General features: G+C 45.7%; 1 protein-coding gene across 3 annotated transcripts in view; it reads right to left on the reverse strand.

The window, feature by feature from the left end:
• SLCO3A1 (solute carrier organic anion transporter family member 3A1) overlaps nt 6,602-18,633 on the reverse strand; it is a 325,398-nt gene continuing 313,366 nt past the window's right edge. Inside the window, exons 10-11 of one of the 3 annotated variants that reach the window (XM_001924347.5) lie at nt 17,010-17,252; nt 6,602-7,255 (exon numbers count right to left, since the gene is read on the reverse strand). In XM_001924347.5, coding sequence (XP_001924382.3) covers nt 7,173-7,255; nt 17,010-17,252 — 326 coding nt within the window. In that variant the 3' untranslated portion in view covers nt 6,602-7,172. Of the gene's footprint in view, nt 7,256-15,617; nt 17,253-18,633 lie in introns of those variants that run through there. The other 2 variants (XM_021099372.1, XM_005666296.3) reach the window with 2 other exon arrangements.

The raw sequence follows: 18,633 nt of genomic DNA on the forward strand, positions 1-18,633 counted from the left end.
GTTTATGGGGAAATTGATGAGAAATACATAGTTTGTAAACTCAATTTTAAAAGCTATTTTGAGCCAAATCTGCATATGATCACTATATAAATTTTTTATCCTTAAACTCTCCATGTTATTTAAATTTGCTTATTGAATACATTATGTCACATTTTTGCCCACAATTTAAAATAAAATTCTCAAACCATGAAACATATTATTCACATGAAATACTTAAAGGATGGACTTTACTACAAATTCTATGTATTTTATACATCTATTCTCATATAAATATCAGGTGGATTAGTGTCTGTGTGGCTTACCAAACCATTTAGTCATAGCTTCTCAGAGGTCCATGGTGTTTATAAGAGTTGGATGCATGCTGATTTTGGAAAGGAATTAATACGTAATTTGAATTCAGAGTTACAAGCTTTTAAACATGATCCAGCTTGGAGAAGCATTTTGGAAATATCTCTGGGGAATAAATTTATTTTATTAATCCAATCAGCCATTGAATGACATTTTTCCAGTTTAATTACGTTTATCTGCCAATGGGTGACTCTGCTTCTTATGCATGTAATTTCAGTAGGTGCAAATGGTGATGGCAAATAATTGTCCTCAGGGAGATAATTGCTTTTATAATTATTTACCCATGCAAGTTAGCTCAGTTAAAAATTTAATCCTGTCAAATGACCAGCAATATGGAAGAATGTGTTTCCTACATTCTCAAATGGAGTAAGAGCCTTTGCATTTCTTAGACATTTCCTGGGTGCCAGGCATAGAGCTAAGCGCCTTATGTACACTGTTCCACTGAATTCCGCAATCTTCTTGTAAAGTGGGCATGATTGGGAAACCTGCAGTCTTGTAGATGGCAAGTTAGGGAACATAGATTCAAACCAAGGCCAGCAAGCTGGTACAAAATAATTCCCATTTTATAGGGTGTTTGCAAGGCTTAAATGTGGAGGCAGCATGTGTAAAGAATTTAGCCCAGTGCTTGGTACGTTTTTATCTTTATCCCCATATCTGTCACAGACATTCTTCTGTGACTCCTGCCTGCCTCCTTCCAGAAACCCATTCCAATGGACAGGGCAAATACCTGGAACCTAAATGAAAGGGTGGGTTCCTTGCATACCCCACCTCCTTGAGAATACTTCATCTGGCTGCTCTAATCCTTAGGGATTCTCTCCTCTCTGAACAGTCATCACTGTCATGTCTCTGTTTCTTAATAATAATGCCTGGATGTAGAGTACATTGTAGAGGTCTTTTTATTATATGGTGACTTGCTTTTCCTCAATCTATTATTATTGTTGTTGTTGTTGTAGTTGTTGCCTTTTGTCTTTTTAGGGCTGTACTTGCAGCACATGGATATTCCTGGGCCAGGGGTATAATTGGAGTTGTTGCCGCCAGCCTACATCAGAACCACAGCAATGCCAGATCTGAGCCGCATCTGCAACCTACACCACAGCCCACTCAACACTGGAGCCTTAACCCACTGAGTGAGGCCAGTGATTGAACCTGCAACCTCATGGTTCCTAGTCAGATTTGTTTCTGCTGCGCCATGACAGGAACTCTGCTTTTCCTCAATCTAGATTGTAAATTTATTGTGTACAGGGCTTCCTTGGATCTCTGCACAGGGCATCCTATGGTACAGGGCTCCATACAAGGCCCTGTATAAATACTCTTTGCTTAAAGGTGAACCCTACAAGTCATTAACTACCTGAAGGCTAGAAGGTGCTGAGGGTTCCAGAGCAAGGCAGCAGCTCATTATGCAAAGGTGGGAAACTTCTCTTGAGGGACCATCATCCATGATCAGTGCCACATATTGGCTGGCCTCTTTCGACGATATTAGCATAACGTGGTGGTGTGCCACTCCAGGGGAGATTGTTGGGTTTTTCCCTCTTCAGAAAAACTGGCATGACAACTCTTCCCTCTTTCCCTATGTCCCAACTGTGTCCCCACACAAAGGTCTATAGAAGGGGGTGAGAGGTCACTATTTTGCAGGGAGAAGTGATGTTTGTTAAGAGTGACATTGAATGGTTTTCTGCCCCCAAATTGAGGAAAGGGGGTCCCCAAAGAAATTGCTCATAAAATTTGCAGTTATATAAGAAGGGGAGGCTGACAGCCTGCACCCTGGATGCAGAGGTGTGCTGCTTTGTCCTGTGCTATCAGAGCAGGCTGGGAAGAGGTGTAGGAGTACACTGGAGAGATGGAGCTGGGCAGGAGGGAGTCAAGGACAGTCTGTTACAGGGAGGGCCCTATAGTGGCCCTGCTCCTACCCTAGGCCTAAGCTCAGGCTAGGAGAAGGTGAATTTGGAGGCTGAAGGTTTCCTAGAGAATAACTCAGTGTTGGGGAAATAAGTGCTTACTGTAGGGCAATGAAGCCCATGGCTGGCGACTGAGATCTGCCTGCAGTTGGAGCTGTTTCTCAAAATGAAGTTACAGAGCCCAGGGAAGCTCCTGGGATGGGCTCCTTCTTCAGCTGGACTTATTGTGGCCTGCCTGCTTCCACATCAGTACTTTGCAGAAGGGTCTCAGTTGGCAGTGATGGCAGGTGATAATAGCAAGTTTAGCCATGGGCAGTCTGGTAAGCAAACCATGCCTTTCTCTTCACTTCCACATCATGGTCTAGAGCCAAGTATGGGCAAAGAAGAGGGTGGGGAGAACAGACCAAGCTTCTCTTCCCTTTAGGCCCTCAGAGCCACAGATCCATCAGGCCTGCCCTTGCTGGGGGAGGGCTTGAATGGAATATGTGTCTGGAGTTCTCAAATGGCCAGAACCAGGTCTTAATAATGAAGGGAAGCTATTTTAATAAGATGACTCAAAAATTAAGAAATTGACTAAGTCATTTAAGGAGTACCTACACAGCAAGAAAGACAGTCTCCAAAAAGCAGAGCAGTAGCAAATATTCATAAATGGAAGGTGATTTGTATGTAAGTGGCCAAGAATGAGACTTCTCAGTGAAACTCATCACTTCTTAAGCCCACCGGGGATAGATGCTGGACTGTGCATATGCTGACTTCTCACGATTTCTTTGCCGAGGATATTGAAACCTCCCTTTCTCGAGTTACATGCAGCTCAGGTTCAGAGTGGTGACTTGACTTGCTGCCCTGGCAAAGTTAGTAAGCAGCTGAGCCAAGATGCATACCTGTTACCTGCTCTTTCCATCAGGCCATTCCGCTTTCCTACTGCCCCCAGCTGTAGGGTGCCTACGCTATGCAGACCACCTTGCAGGGTCCTGTCTATACTAACTGAAAATCATGGCCTTGCTCTAAACCTAACATACAGCAGTTTGACATGTGGAATGGATGGAGGAATACCAACCATCTCCCCCAGCGCTCATATTGCCAAGAAGCATAAGATGATGTAAAGGATGGCAGGGGTGGGGCGTGGGGAACCAAGTCACATTGAGGGCCTCCGAGTGTTTGTTAAATGCTGCCCTCTCTCACATAATCTCAGTTCTCATCTCTCCTCCCTGTCTTGGTCATTTATTTTCAGGATTGTTCTGCTCCTGTCATCTGAGGGAATGATTGGCGACCACACGCTTCTTCAAGGGTCGTGTTCACAGAGACAGTTGCCATTATTTATTTATTTTTTCTTTTTCAGCCACATTTGAAGCCTATGGAAGTTCCCAGGTCAGGGACTGACTCCAAGCTGCAGCTGCAGCCTACACCACAGCTGCACTGATGCCAGATCTTTAACCCACTGCTCTGGGCTAGGGATTGAACCCACACTGCTGTAAAGACAATGCCAAATTCCTAACCCACTGTGCCACAGCGGAAACTCCACAGTTGCTATTTAAATAAAATCTTATCTCAAGTGTCCTGCTCAAGACATCCGTCTCCTTTTCTAGCATGGCATTGTAAAGCTGAACCACTTGTATCAAACTTAAAGAGCTAGCCAATGATTATTTTAAAAACAGCTGAAGGAACAGCCATTGCAAGGAGGGGGCTTTTCTTTTTTTAATCTGTATTGAGCCCTGATGTTACTATGAAAATTTAGTTGTCTTCATACAGGATAATTCCCCAAAGAAGTAGAAGTGTTGGCATGGGGGTGAGTTAAGCTTCTGGAGTTAGAATGGAGCCTATTGCTAAGCTGGGGGTGTACAGCGTGAGGACAGGTTCCCGCATCCATTTCATGGGGAGGGGTTTCAGATGCACCTGTGGACCATGGTCAGGTTCTCCGTGACTCGTTATGAAGAGGAACCTCACCTGTGCATCAAGGTCAAATTCTCAGTGATATGCCACAGACAGGAGCCTTACAGTCTCTCTTCCAAAGGAGGCTACTGGCTTCTGCCATGCCATCTCTGAGTCCCTGAGGGACTCAGAGTTTTGTACATCCCTGGTCAACTGAACTCATGCCTTTGTCACCCTGCTTTTGTATTTCGGGTTAATTGCCTTCTTTATTTCACCCCTTAATTACCTTAGGAGGAAAAGAGAAGTGAGAGTGCCCATTGAAACACTCTTATAGATCTGCAAAGCCCTCCTCTGGGGATCCAATAACTAGGTGTTTATGCATTTCAAACATGGGAACATTAGAACTTAGAAAGGTTAAGACTTTTTTTTAAAGCGCCTTTTAGAAAGGGAAAGCTAGTCTCTGCACTCTGCATTAATTATAGACATTTCTCTGCAGAGTTATGGAAACAGTTCCATAGCAGGAGTTCTGTAAGTAATAAAGCCTAAAAGGAAAAAAGGTGGGGGGGAGGCAGTTTTTTGTAAAGTGGATATGCTCATGGTTCTGAATCCATATTCAAGGGCACAAAAACAGCCTGATTTTATTTAGGTTGAGCCAAACGCTTGAGTGCATGGCTAGCCCTTTCACGAAGACTGGAAAAAATGTCAAGTTGGATTTTCAGATCTGGATCAAGATGGACCAAATGTATATGTAGTTCAAAGCCTTAGTGGCCCACGGTAGCTGATAGGACATTGGGAGGAATTGGCATTGGGAATTTAATCTAAGCTGTATATTCTCCCTGAGTTGAACAACCTGTGTCAACAGTTCTCTCACAGGCCTGCTTAAATATTGAAGGATGAATCTCTGGATTCCAAATAAGAAGTAGCAGTTCTTTGTGAAGTTCAGATAAAATGGGAGAATAAATTTCCCATAAATCAACCACCTTTATGGGGGAAAATTAGCAAGAGAAAAGAAATTGCACTGTGGCTGAAAAACAAATGTGAAATATTGGATGGAGAGCATGGATGCTATAAGCAATACCCTCCCCAGTTTCCTTCTTCTGCCTGAAACTGAATTTCCAGTGCAAATGAAGCCCAGCTCCCGCGAGGAATCACTAACCACTTTTTCAGCCGTTTCAGCATCTTTTCACATCATGATGGAAAATGTTGAAATTGCATTTTCTTGGGATTTTTATGCTGGAGAGAATAAATCATGTTGCTTTGCAAAAAAATAAACAATCACATGAATAACAGGGTCAGGCTAAAAAGAAGTCCTGAAGGCACCAACATGCCAGGTAAATGAGCCTCAGAGAAAGTAACTCGCCCAAGCACACTAAAAAATAATGCAGGGCTGAAGGAGGGTGTAGTCTTCAAGTCATATCAGCTTGAAAAGCTCTGATTTCAGGTAAACTCAATTGCAAATGATGGGGTGTAGAGGGAAAGACCAGGCTGGAAGGGGATATGAGAACGTGGGTCAGTTATTAGGGCAGGCCTCACAGGAGGAGTGAGGCCATCCTGGGTCTTTTGTTCAGATGGTAGAGAGTGACCATCAGTTCCCCGAGCTCCTGTCGGGCCAGGGATACACTGAATGCAGTGGGGACTCTAAGATGCACGTCAGTGGCAGGCATCAACCTGACTGTCCATGTGAGAGGTAGGGGTCCTGCCAATGAACTAAGGATGTAGAGGAGAAGCTAGCCAATTAGGAAGAGGCCTCACAAGGACTGGGAAGGCAACTGGAGCTCCTTCCAGGGGGTGAGGCTTGTGGGAGGATCTAAGGACCTAGAGAAGGGAAGGCAAATGCTCTCTCAGGGGAGTGGAGCTAAAATCAAAGCCCCAGAGGTTGGTGAGTCTGGGGTTGGGTTTGTTCATCATTCATTCATTCAATTGTACAATGAATATCTGCCAAATGTCACGCTCTAGCCTCAGCAGTATACCCCAAGAGGAAGTCATTCTCTGCTCTCCCAGGGTCTACCGGCAGTGCGAGAACCAGCAAAGAAAACCAGATGCTGACAGTACAGGACAATAGAATGTATCAATAGAACTATGTCAGTACCGTGGAGCATCTAATTCCAGCCAGAGCCGGGAAGCAGTGAACAAGTGCCATTTCTCTGTGCCTACTCTCCTGCGAGGCACTGTGCCGCCTTCACCTGGGATCTCCCTCGAGTCTTACCACAATTGTGTAAAGCAGGTGACAATAGTCCCATTTTACAGATGGATGAAACTGGGGCTCAGAGGAGTCTGATCACTTCCCCAATGCCACACCAGTAGCAAGGGCTCCGGAAGATTTGAACCCAGGTCTGTTTTGGCTCCAAAGACCGTGCTCTTTTTGAATAATTCAAAGCCCATAAGTATAGAACACACACAGCCAGAAACACTCCCCTCAAGAGTCTTTTAAAATCATTCTACTCAAAGACATGAGAGAAAGACAATAGAGATTACAGCGTGAGACCGAGGAAGAATTAAAATAGTGCTTTTAATATAATTTTCAGCAAACGTACAGTGTGTTCTTTGACATTGCGTATTTCTAAACTCATCTGGAAAATATAAGCTGCAAAAATACAGAATGCCACACTCAAAATCTATTGAGTATGTGCTTTTTCCCCCTCCCTTCTGTGAAACAGGATTTTTTTTTTACCTTCTCCTATGAAAAGCCAGCCTTGGCTGCTTGCAGAAGAATCGTTGGAGCCCTCGGTCAGAGAAGCGTTCTCAAGAGGGGTTTTCTAAAGCATGTCAGCAGGCCACCCCCACAGGAACCAAAGGGGGGATGGGTGGAAGGAAATTTGCACACCAGGCCAATATTACTCTTTAGTGATCCAGGAAAAATGCCTACTCCAAGGGTTTGGAGGACTCTTGGCCACAGACACCACCTTAGTCCTTGTCACAGGCCTGGGCTTGGGGCCTCAAAGGACCACACACTGGCCAAAGAGTCTATACCGGGACCCTTGGGTTCTCGGGCAGGGCAGAGCACTCTAAGTCAGGCCCGCGAGGTCTGTTCTCTGCAGCAAGAGGAAGAGGGCCGGGCCCTCAGCTTCTTACAAAGGAGTCTTCTGAAGGTGACTGTGACTCGGGGCAGGTTTTCTCAGTCTCAATGTCTTGGTACTCAGTGCCTAAAGGGGGGAGGGGGGAAGAGAGCCAAGAGGAAAAAGAGATCGATCGGTCTTTTCTGGTTTTCCTACTTTTTTTTTTTTTAGGCTTATATACTAGCATCCTGTGACTGGACATTGCTGGAAACAATGCCAATAAAAAAACTGAGTTTTGCTCCATGTCACTCCGAGGAACCAGACCCCAAAGCCTAGCCCTTTGTCAAGGCTAAAACTTTCTGAGAAGCCTCGTTCGCTTTGAATCTATACCAACACCCATGTGGACGTTTCTTCTACAGGGAATAAGACAGCCATTAACTTCTCTTTATCTTATCTAAGTCACCAGTGACAGGCCCTGTCACTGCAATCTCTATTGAAGAGGTGGCTGAGGGCCAGGGAGGGCCTCCCGGTGTCCTAATGTCATTTTTCTCCTCCAGCCAGTTTGCTTTTCATTCATCCACCGAGTCACCACCTGCTGAGTGAAAGAATCTCCTCGTTGGAACAATGTTTTTAAGCTTATGCCACGCTTCCAAAAGAGGCGTGGCTTCATTTAAAATGCATTAAGAACCCAGCTTAGTCCCATTGGTGATTTACAAGCTGTGTAGGTCTGCATGACCATGACATTCAGCTTTCCTGTTCTGTGACAGGCATGGTGGAGCCATAGAAACCCCTGCTCATTTCCTTGTCCTCTCTAGACTTGGACCCAGTGGTACAAAAGGTGACAAGTGTGGGAATGTCACGCCTTTCCTCAGGATTTTGCAGCTGAGATCTGGCTTGTAGAAGCAGGACCCCACATGGTCTGAGCAGTTTGGATCATGCTTCCTCAACTTTCATAAGGCTTGAGTTCTTAGGGGCTCTGTTAGAGAAGCCTCAGGAGAAGGGAGTTGGGGAAGGCGGCGGGGGGGGAATAGAAATGAGAGAGCTGAAGTTGGTTCTTTGCACAGAATGAATAAAGGCAGAGAATGATGAGGGCTGGTCAATTTATGCTGACATGGCAAAGGTAAGAAAAGGAAGGTGTTTTTTTGTTGTTGTTTGTTTTTAAGGGCTGCACCTGCAGCATATAGAATTTCCCAGGTTAGGGCTCAAACTGGAGCTGCATACCACAGCCACACCACATCTAAGCTGCATATGCTTTCTTCATTGCAGCTCACAGCAACGCTGGATCCTTAACCCACTGAGCGAGGCCAGGGATCGAACCCACATCCTCATGGATACTAGTCAGGTTTGTTACCGCTGAGCCACAACAGGAACTCCAAGAGGTGTGTTTTTAAAGGTCTCCAATGTTTATTAAGTAAAGAGTTCTTCTCATTTTAGATTTCTGTGCCTATAGGCAAAATTTGGCAGAGGTTTTCACCTGCAGCTCTTGGTTCATTTCTCTATGAAACTATCAGGTTTTGTTGGCGGCAGGGGCTTGATTTCCTAACAGATGGCTTGCTGGCCTCATTGAAGCTTCCTAAGCAGCCAGATCTGTGTTCTCACTTTGGTAGCTTTTGAGATGAAGCAAAAAGAGCACTGGTTCAGGAGTCAGACAGACCTGGCATTGGCCTCTAGTGACTTTCTAACCAGCTGTGTGACCTTGGGAAGCTTTGGTTTACTGAGCCTTAGTTTTCTCATCTGTAAAGTGGAAACAGTTATACTTACCTCACAGGGCTGGGGTGAGGAACCTGCTGAGAGCATTATCTGGGATCTTGCCTTAGGGCACCCAGCACATGGGTAGCAGACTCTTAATAAACATGAGCTTCCCAGTCCCCTCTCCTCCTTTAAGGGGTTGGGCTAGAGAACAAGTGACGTGTTAGTTGGTTCTTCTTGTAAATGAAACTTCCTACATTGCATACTTCCACTTCATTTTATGGCCTTCCATTATAAAATCCAACAGTCTTTTTTTTTTTTTTTAATGGCTGCACCCACAGCATATGAAAGCTCCTGAATCTGAGCCACAGCTGTGACTTATGCTGCAGCCAGGGCCACACTGAATCCTTTAACCACTGAGCCGGCCTGGGGATCAAACCCATGCCTCCACAGGGACTCAAGTGGCCGCAGTCAGATTCTTAACCCACTGCACCATGGTGGGAATTCCTGAAATCCAACAGTTTTGATAAACATATCTCGGGAGAGTTACCTTCTATGAAGTCAGTTTGAATTTAAGAACATTACTTTCTGGGATTCCATGGGAGAGTAAAAGTTCAACATACAGAATGTTTAATCTCCAGAAAATTTACTATGTCTTTCCAGCTGCTCCCATAAGAGAACATAATCACTTTAACTCACAGAAAAATATTCAGTATCTGTGCCAATCATCAACTATTGTTGATCTGAGTCATTGATTGTTGATCTAATACAAAAATAGAAAAATCTAGAGACTTTGTCCCTAAAAGTCTAATATCTGATAATAGAGCAATATATATCTCCAACCAGTGACCGGCACTGGTGAGTCCGAAGGCCCTGGGCTGTAGCCGAGCTCCTGAGGCTGAGGCTGAGGACCCTAGGGGTGCCAGGTGGGAGAGGAGGCTGGCGACCAGGGCTGAGGGCTGCCTGCCTGGCATCTCAGCACTTTGACACTGCATTTCAGAATGCATTAGAGCAGAGGAATCTCTTGTTTCCTCTTATCTGCCTGCTTCTGGTAGAACTCCTCATAAATGTTGACCACTGGGCTCTGTGGTTAAGACCAGGTATAACACAGAAAGAGTGGATGCTGCCAGAATATAGCTGTTGCCATGTCCCAGGTGTTACATTAGGGGGCATGTGAGACTGAGGGGCCAGAGTCTTCTGATAAGACAGTGCCTACAGGTGGGGAAGCTTCCCTCATTTCTTGCCCAGTATGGAGGGAGTCCTCATAAAGGCTAAAACTTGAGCTTTGGTTTCACAGACCAGGGTTTGAACCTCTGCTTTGTGATCTTGAGCTAATTCTGGAAGCTTTCCTATTGGAAACCACGGAACAGCAGAATACTGCAGAAGGCAAATATCTATGGACTCAAGAGTTTTAAAGTCCAGAGTTTCCTTCAAAGACAAGATGAAGGACTTATGCATTAACCAAGTTATTCTATAAACAGCTGCAGTATGTCCTAAGGATATTGCTAAGATGATAATCTCCTTATTGCCCATGCCTGTCCCTGCCCACAAATCTTGCCACCTTCATTAATCCCATCAATAATAATCTCATCACCTTCCTTAATAAAAAGATAGGCTAAACCCTAGGTGCCTTTGTTCTGCACAACAGATTGCCTCCTGGTCCCCACTTTCTAAATGTAAGAGTCTTGGGTGTTCTGTTACACCGCACTGCCCCCCTTCCAGGATTCCCCGTTTCCCTGCAACGCTGGATGCAGCACTTTCCCAGCCTCATTTTCCTCCTCTGTAAACTGAAGCTTAAAAACACTTTCTGCCTCCCAGAACTATGGTTGAGATTGAATGAGTTAATATAAGCAATAAGCTGGTTCACAGTAAGTGCTTGGTAAGTATTAGCTACTATATTATTAGTTATCATTAGTGCTTACCAGTTATTACACTTAGCATATCTATTAGCTTTACAATCCAATGTCTTGTGTTGGTAGGAAAGGGGGAAGGAATTTGAAATACTTTTCATTATCTGGATTCACTCTTCTTTGTCTAGTTCCTACGTTTTCCTCTCCCATGCCCGTTTCCATCCCTTAGGAAAAAAGAATGCTTATTCTGGTAGAACTAGGGAGTAAGCATCAGAGCTGGAAGGGACTGTAAATTGTGTAGTTCAAATTCTCCTCATTACCCAGGAGAAAGACGATGTTGCTTTCATTATAAACCCTGACAATAATGGGGTACTTACCTCATTCTTGGAAAATGGGATATGTGAATTAGGTCCTTGCAGCTGAAGGACCCTTCCAATGCTTGACTCAGCCCATGCTACAGCAGCCTTTGCTGCTATAGCCCCCCCAGCCTGTATGCCTTGCTACTTCAGACCTCAGCTGTCTTCCAGAACAGATCAGCACACTACAGCCCTCCCTCGGCCAAAGCCAGCAAATGCCTGCCTTGTAGATACAGCTTTAGTGGAGCACAGCCTACTCATTTGTTTAGGCATTGTCTGGGGCCACTTCCATGCTAAGACAAAAGAGTTGAGTAGTGGTGACAGACATCATGGCCCTCAAAGCCTAAGAGGTTTGCCACCTGGCCCTTTACAGAAGGTCTGTGACCCTGCTCAGCTGGTCCTTTCAATGGAAGGGCTCTTTCCCCGTCTCCCGGGAAGACACCCACTTCTCTCTCGTTCTTGGTTTCTAGACCATCCACTCTCTGGAGCTTCCTGATCCTTAACACCATGAGGCAGAACTTCCCAGCTCCCTGAATCAGCCATCCCGACACCCAAACACAGACAGGCAGACCTGGGCTCTTAAAGTGACTATTACATTGCTTTTGTTTGTGTTCTGGTCTGTCTGACTTATTAAATTGTGAGTTCTTATAGGATGGAACCATGACTTATTAACCTTTGTACCTAGTACAAGGCCTGGCATATAGTGAACATTTTATTAAAGGAGTGAGTGAATAAATATGTGTTTGGAAAATATCAGGTTCATACAATGCTCTCCCAAATGGCACAGATCCTGCAAAGAAAACCATGCTACCATGTGGGTGGCCTCTGAGAAGCATGAGCTCTGCCTGTCTCCATGGCAGTCCCCAGATTTCTAAGAAGCTGGAAGATTCTTGCTTTTGCGAGTTCCCCACTTTAGGCTTTTTTTTTTTTTTTCTTTTCTAGGGCCACTCCCGCAGCCTATGGAGGTTCTCAGGCTAGGGGTCTAATCGGAGCTGTAGCGGCCGGCCTACACTAGGACCACAGCAATGTGGGATCCGAGCAGCGTCTGTGACCTACACCACAGCTCATGGCAATGCTGGATCCTTAACCCACTGAGCAAGGCCAGGGATAGAACCTGCAACCTCATGGTTCCTAGTCAGATTCGTTAACCACTCTGCCACGACAGGAACTCCCTCACTTTAGGCTTCTTAACTCGTGTCCTCCCTGCCACAATAACCAAGCGCTCAGAGGTCACCTACAAATGTGAGAAGGGGGGGCGTGGGTGGGTGGCTGCATGCAGATAGTGTAAATTCCACGTGTGATCCTCAGCAACAGGCCCTGTAAGAGGCATCTAAGCAAAAACATCTTCCTTTATATTCTGCTGGTTAGACATTACTCTGTTTCACCAGTTTACTCTTGGGCAACCATAATACCCTGGGAAGCAAAGTGCAAAGGCTGTCATTAGGGCTTGGTGGCGCTCAGAGTTTCAGTCTTCATAGCTGTTCAGGATTTAGAGCTTGAACTGAGTTAGAAGAAGTGAATACAGAGGGATCAAGGAGGGAGAAGCAGAGAGGGGAGGAAAAGGACTCTCTTTACATTCCAAACTAATTTCCCAGCCAGATTTAATTTCACTAGCACCCTCTCTTGGAAAATGTGACACCCCTTAGGTATCTGACTTGGATTCTAACCTAAAGGGAAACACAGATCTTGGCTGAGAGGAGGCTGTTGAGAGGTAGTGACATGAGGTCAAAGGAGCAATCAAGCCCCTACTCTGCATTTGGTACCTTCTACTGGTTTCTGGACAGATAGCTAATTCTCCCAAACCATCCAAACAGTAAGAACAGTGCAAGATGGCAAATATTCTGTCTGTTGGACTGAAAAACTGCTTGCCTGGTTTTTGCCTCATCTCACCACACTTACAAACAACAATAAACCATACTTACAAATAAAGATAAAATACAGCATAACACCACCGAACCAGAGAGAAGCGGACCCTGTCCTGTTCCTCTGCTCTGGACTGGATGATTGGCTGCACTGATTTCTCCAGGTTGACCTGTGCTGTTTCACACTGCTCAGGAGTGCACTCAAGACGCCCAAAGAGGGCTTGGGACACTGGCCCACCTGGCGGATTTGACTGGGCAGAAAAGAAACCACCCTTCCTGGGACCTGAACTGCAGGCAGCGAGAAAACCAGCCCTGCAGGCTCACGGGGCTTTTCCTCAGAGGGGTTCTCTGTGAGTACATCTATATACATATTTCCATGTTGTGTGTTCCTCATGAATGGCTTGCTTCAGAAGCATAGAAGATAACCCATTAGCAACCACGGCAGAATCTTTTTCCTGAGAAAATTCCTCAGGAGTAGCATGGCTCCCACTCCAGGGACTGGCTGGTTCCCTGTATGGGACGTTTCTGCAGGTCCCCTTGGGCCTGAGAACTTCCCACCATGAAGGCAGGGGAAATTCTGCCATGGCTGAGTGAGGGGAAACCCTAGGTCATTCCTGGAGAGGGGCAAGTGGAATCAGCCATGTGAATGCAGACGCCACTTAACTGTACACATCATCAGTAGGGGAGGCAATGCCACCAGAAGGCGGTGAGAAAGAAGCAATTTTTATGGAGAAGCACATTCCCTCCTGCTCAGAAGACACTGGGAAGTCTATCAAAGGAATCCTTAGAAGCTCTTGGTTTCTCATTATTTTGCCTGTTGAGCGCTGCAAGCAAACTCCTTAGGGGAACCGCGGGCAGAGGCCTCTCTGGCTTCTTGGTTAGCTGTGAGGAAAGCCCATATGCTGCTGCCTCCTGGAGTGGCCATGTCCCCTGGGGTGCCTGGACTCTTCACAGCCTTCCTCTGTGGAGGCATGAAGAAGGCAGCAAAGCTGCTGGGCTTCCCTGTCAGCCTTGGCAGGAAGAAGACAGCAAGCCCGGTTCCCCAGAGACAGATCCTTTTATAAAATGTGTTCATTTCATATGCAGGAATAATATGGGCAGAAAACTTCTTGAAGTGACACAAATCTGTCACAGGCTGCAGCCAAGAGAGCCTTTTCCATCCATCCCTGGACACCTTCCACTAAGGTGGTGGAGGGGTTTGGAGCGGAAGAGAGAGTATTCACATTCACTTTCTAGGTTCTTCCGTCCCTTACATTTTTGTTTTCTGTAAGTCCAAGGGCACTCTCCCCAGGAAATCCTTCCCTTCAAAATCCTGCTCAAAACCAAACAAAGAGCCAAGGAGCTGGAGCGATCAGGGTATGCACAAGGGTTTTTTGGTAGCACAAAAGGAAAATTAAAGCTAGACTAGGTTTTCGGTTCTGGAGTATATGAGAGAAATTAAAATTTTTAAAGATGACAACAATACACACTAGAACCATCTTAAAAGAGGGGACTTAAAATGTCTATCTGATTGCTAATAAAACAGCCCCGGATTTTCCCCGGAGGAGTTGTTTTCTTTTGTCATCCTAACATCTTATTCAGCTTAGAATCTTGGGGAAAATATCTGAAATGCAAAGAGTTTTCAAAAACCTTTTTTTTTTTTTTTTTTTAAAAAGCAAATAGCCCTGTAAAACCCGAGGTCTTGTGGCCTCAGTGCGTGTGGACTGTGTTTGGAGAACTACACAATCTTTTACAAGAGGACAGTCATCCATTGGCAATACATTTTCAAAACAAAACCAACCGCACACCTATACAAGATGGAATCCCAGCTTTTGGAGCAGAGACAAAGCGTACATACTTTGTAAATTGGCTGGAGAACAATCCTGACTTTAACGAGTCAGCATGTTGAGGAGTGTCCCATTTTCAGGAACAAGGACAGACTCAAGCAAGACAGATGAAAGGGCTGTTGCAGAAGCATCCTGTCCCCAGCAGCTGATCACTGTGGCCCCATGTCACCACACCAGCTTCTCTTTTGGGCATTTGCTCCGTGCATGGTTCTTTCCCTCGTTTGGGGCTGTCAATCAAACCGTCCTATTTACTGGGTTTGTTAACATTTTGGTACAACACCCCTCTCTTCTTCCACTCTTTTTTGGTTGGTCTGTCACTAGATGAACCGCAAATACATGTTGGTGCAAATACATGTCAGTGGTGAAAAAGCAAACCAACCAACCCACCCACCCTTGGGGTCCTTCCAGGGCCAGATGTGCTCTGGACCAAGGTCACCACAAAGGCACAGAAAGTGGATTAACTGGGCCCTCGTGTGTGTACCTGTGCTCTCACCTAAGCTCTGCCCCTTCTGCTAATGGCCTCATTGGGCCCCATTTGCTGGCTGCAAGAGGTTTTCTCATGATTCTTACCCTAAACAACTGTGGGTTTGCTTCCAGCTGTTTGAGGTTCCGTCACTTTCAAAACACACACAAAGGACTCTTAGTTCAAGACTGACCCTGAAAACATTACGGACATTTTCAGGCAGTGGACGTTGTGGAAGCTCCCAGGAGCTTGTGGGTCTATTCATTATCCCAGACACCACAGGCTGCTCAAAGCTTGTGCTAGGGAACCGTTCTTTCTCTCCTATCCCCAGAACACACAACCCACAACTATGTGCCGCCTCCACAGGCTGAAAAGAACGACTCTTGGCATGTGAAACAGGAATATGAAAGGGCTTCCCATGACAGTGATCACTGAATCAGGGGGAAGAAATTGAGAAGGCACATTTGCAATTCATCACATTATCCCCTGTTGTCTCAAATGTGATTCTTTTAAAGGCAGGCTGCATATCCACTCTCTTTTTCAAGCATTTTCTTTCTTCTGTTAATACACTGCATATTTGTTTCCACAGAATATCCGAATGAGGATAAAATGATAAAAAAATTACAATAGATTAATTGCATCCCTTGAATCACATTATATTTTTGGTGCATTAAAAAAAGGAGAAAAGTAAAAGCAACCAGCATTAATAAACTCGGCCTAGAGAACTGTGTTAGTGACTGAAGGGTTAACACAGATTTGAGAAGTAGTTAAAAATAGTATCAGAGGGTTATACATACAACAGTTTGAAATTCATATGCGTGGCATTTTTTTTTTTCTTCTTAAAAATGGCAAAATGTTTGGCAAATGTAAGCAAATGAGTTGGACTAGGTTGGGTTTCACCGGCTCTGAGCGAGGTCAGTCATAGCCAGGTGAGGCCCACTGCTTCCTGAGGTCACTCTGTGGGGCTGGGGGAGGGGGCACCCCCCGCTGGGAGGTGCTGCTGGGGAAGGGGTGGTGCTGGCCCCCCAACGCCCGGCCCCCGGGGGGGCCCTCAGTCTTGAGAAATGGAAATGGAGCTGGTGAGAGGTGCCAATTACAGACTCCAGCATGGGTCACCCTTTAGCATCGCTGAGAGAACTCTGGGGCCTTGAACCACATGTAGACTGGGTGAGTCGTCTACACAGCGACCCATATTGCAAAAGTTAGAGAGGAGCAGGCCTCCACTCCTCCGACTTTCGTGCCCCTGTACCCTGTGTGGACAGGGAGGGTGGCACCGGCTGTGTCACTAATGCTTTTCCTGGCAATGTTGTCAACTTGGGTTTTTTTTTTTAGTAGACTTTTTAAAAGTATTTTTTTTGTTTTGTATGTGTGTGTATATCCAGAAAGGTCCGTCCTCCAAGCTGGCCACCACTGTTCCCTGAATTTGGCAGTGCCTGTTGCTTGCAGCTGTCAGCATCCTGAAAAACCATGAGGTGCCTTCAAAGAGTAGACTCTGAGCCCCAAGGTCGCACGTCAACCACGTGATCCCACGCTCTCCTTATTCTGAATCCTGTCTGGCTCTGATTTTGAGAAAAAGGATAAAGGTGCCGTGTGTACGTGTGTGTGTGTCTCTGTGTGGGTTTTTTTTGTTTTGTTTTTTGGAAACTTTTTTTTCTTTTTTTTTTTTTAGGAAATATGACCCTTGGATGACTAATACAGAGTTCAACCCTCCTCGGTCACTATAAAACAGACTCCATGTTCTCACACCACTCATGATCTTCAAGGTTATAGATAAATTTTGTCCTATGTGTCTGGTTGGCGGGCACGGGGTCCCTCCCCAGATTGTCTAGGGTCAGAGTAGAGGCAAAGAACTCACTGGTGCTCAGCCCGCCCTCGTGGTTTTTGATGTAGCGTTTATAGTTTTTCCGCAGGCACTGCCACGTGGTGGTGTAGAGGATGAAGGCAAAGGACTTGAGCGCGATGGCGATGCTGACATACAGGTATCTGTAGGCCACGTTGTCGTAGAGGACGCAGGCGCCTTGCTCCCCACAGAACGTGCTCCAGAACAGGCAGGTGGAGTCGATGCCAGCCCCAAAGATGAGGGGAGGGGGGATGAAGCCTGTCAGAGGGAAAAGGACCGCTAATGAATATTCCCGCTCTGCCAGCCCATTGGATGAAGAGAAGGGGTCTCCTCCCCCTTATGTGCATGTGTCTTCCTATGTGACCACAGGGCTCCTGGGTCATATTGTGTTTCTGTGTCACAGGGGGGGGGGGGGGGGGAAAGACCCTGTTGGGAGGTGGAACTGCTGGGGTTCAAATCTCAGCTCTGCCTGACTTACAGCACAAACCTGTGCCCGTTATGTAAGTCCTCTGGGCCTCAGCTTTCCCATCTACAAATTGGGGTTAATAGCATCAGATTGCTGTGAAGGTTGAGTCATTGAATACAGGGAAAGCATTTAGATTTGTGCCTGGCACACAGTAAACACAAAAATAAGTGACAACTGGTATCATCGCCATCATCCACTGAGAATCTGAGAAGGAAGAGAGAGTCTTCCTTTAAGGGAGATTTTCTTGGTGTCACTCAAAGAAGTGCAACCTTGTAGAGGAAACTGCATTGTACTCTGTGCATTGTTCTTTTGCACGGGGTGTTCAGGGCTATGTGTGCTCTTGAGAGGATGGAGCTGGAACCCCAGAGGGACTAGAAGTTGAAAACAAGTACATTATACGTTACGTGTGTGTGTGTATACACATACATCCATGTGCACACACGTAGATAGACATGAAGTATGTGTTCACGGATGTAAATATACATGTGTATATAGTTTACAATAGAAAATATCTGCATACGGAATTCCCATTGTGGCTCAGCAGGTTAAGGACCCAGAGCTGTCTCTGTGAGGATGCAGGTTCAATCCCTGGCCTCACTCAGTGAGTTAAGGATCCAGTGTTGCTACAAGCTGTGGCAGCTTGGATTTAGTGTTGCCACTGCAGCTCCAATTTGACCCCTGGCCCGGGAACTTCCATGTGCTGCAGGGGCAGCCGTTTTTTTTTTTTTTTTTTTTTTTTTAAAAAAGGTATCTGAATGCATACAATTTTCCTTTCCCTAGATTTTACCACTGGATCAGAATATTTTTCCTTCTGAACTGGGACCTGATTTTAAAACCTTGACAATAGATCATTCCAGGCACTTACAACCAGTCATCGAAAAAGGCAGATTAGACGGAAACTGCTCACCACCCTTAATTCAGTTCCATGTTACTGTTTGTGTTCACGTGTCTGCTGTTATTCTCAAGCGCAAAGGCCTGGCTGCACATTCAAATTATCTGAGGTATCCTACACCACAATCACAGCAATGCCAGATTCAAGCCACATCTGCAAGCTACAGCTCGTAGCAATGCTGGATCCTTAACCCTCTGAGCAAGGCCAGGGATCAAAACCACACCCTCATGGATACAAGTCGGGTGCATTACCACTGCACCACAATGGGAACTCCAAGTTTC

The sequence above is a fragment of the Sus scrofa genome, chromosome 7, assembly GCF_000003025.6.
Source record: "Sus scrofa isolate TJ Tabasco breed Duroc chromosome 7, Sscrofa11.1, whole genome shotgun sequence".
NCBI classification, from domain to species: domain Eukaryota; kingdom Metazoa; phylum Chordata; class Mammalia; order Artiodactyla; family Suidae; genus Sus; species Sus scrofa.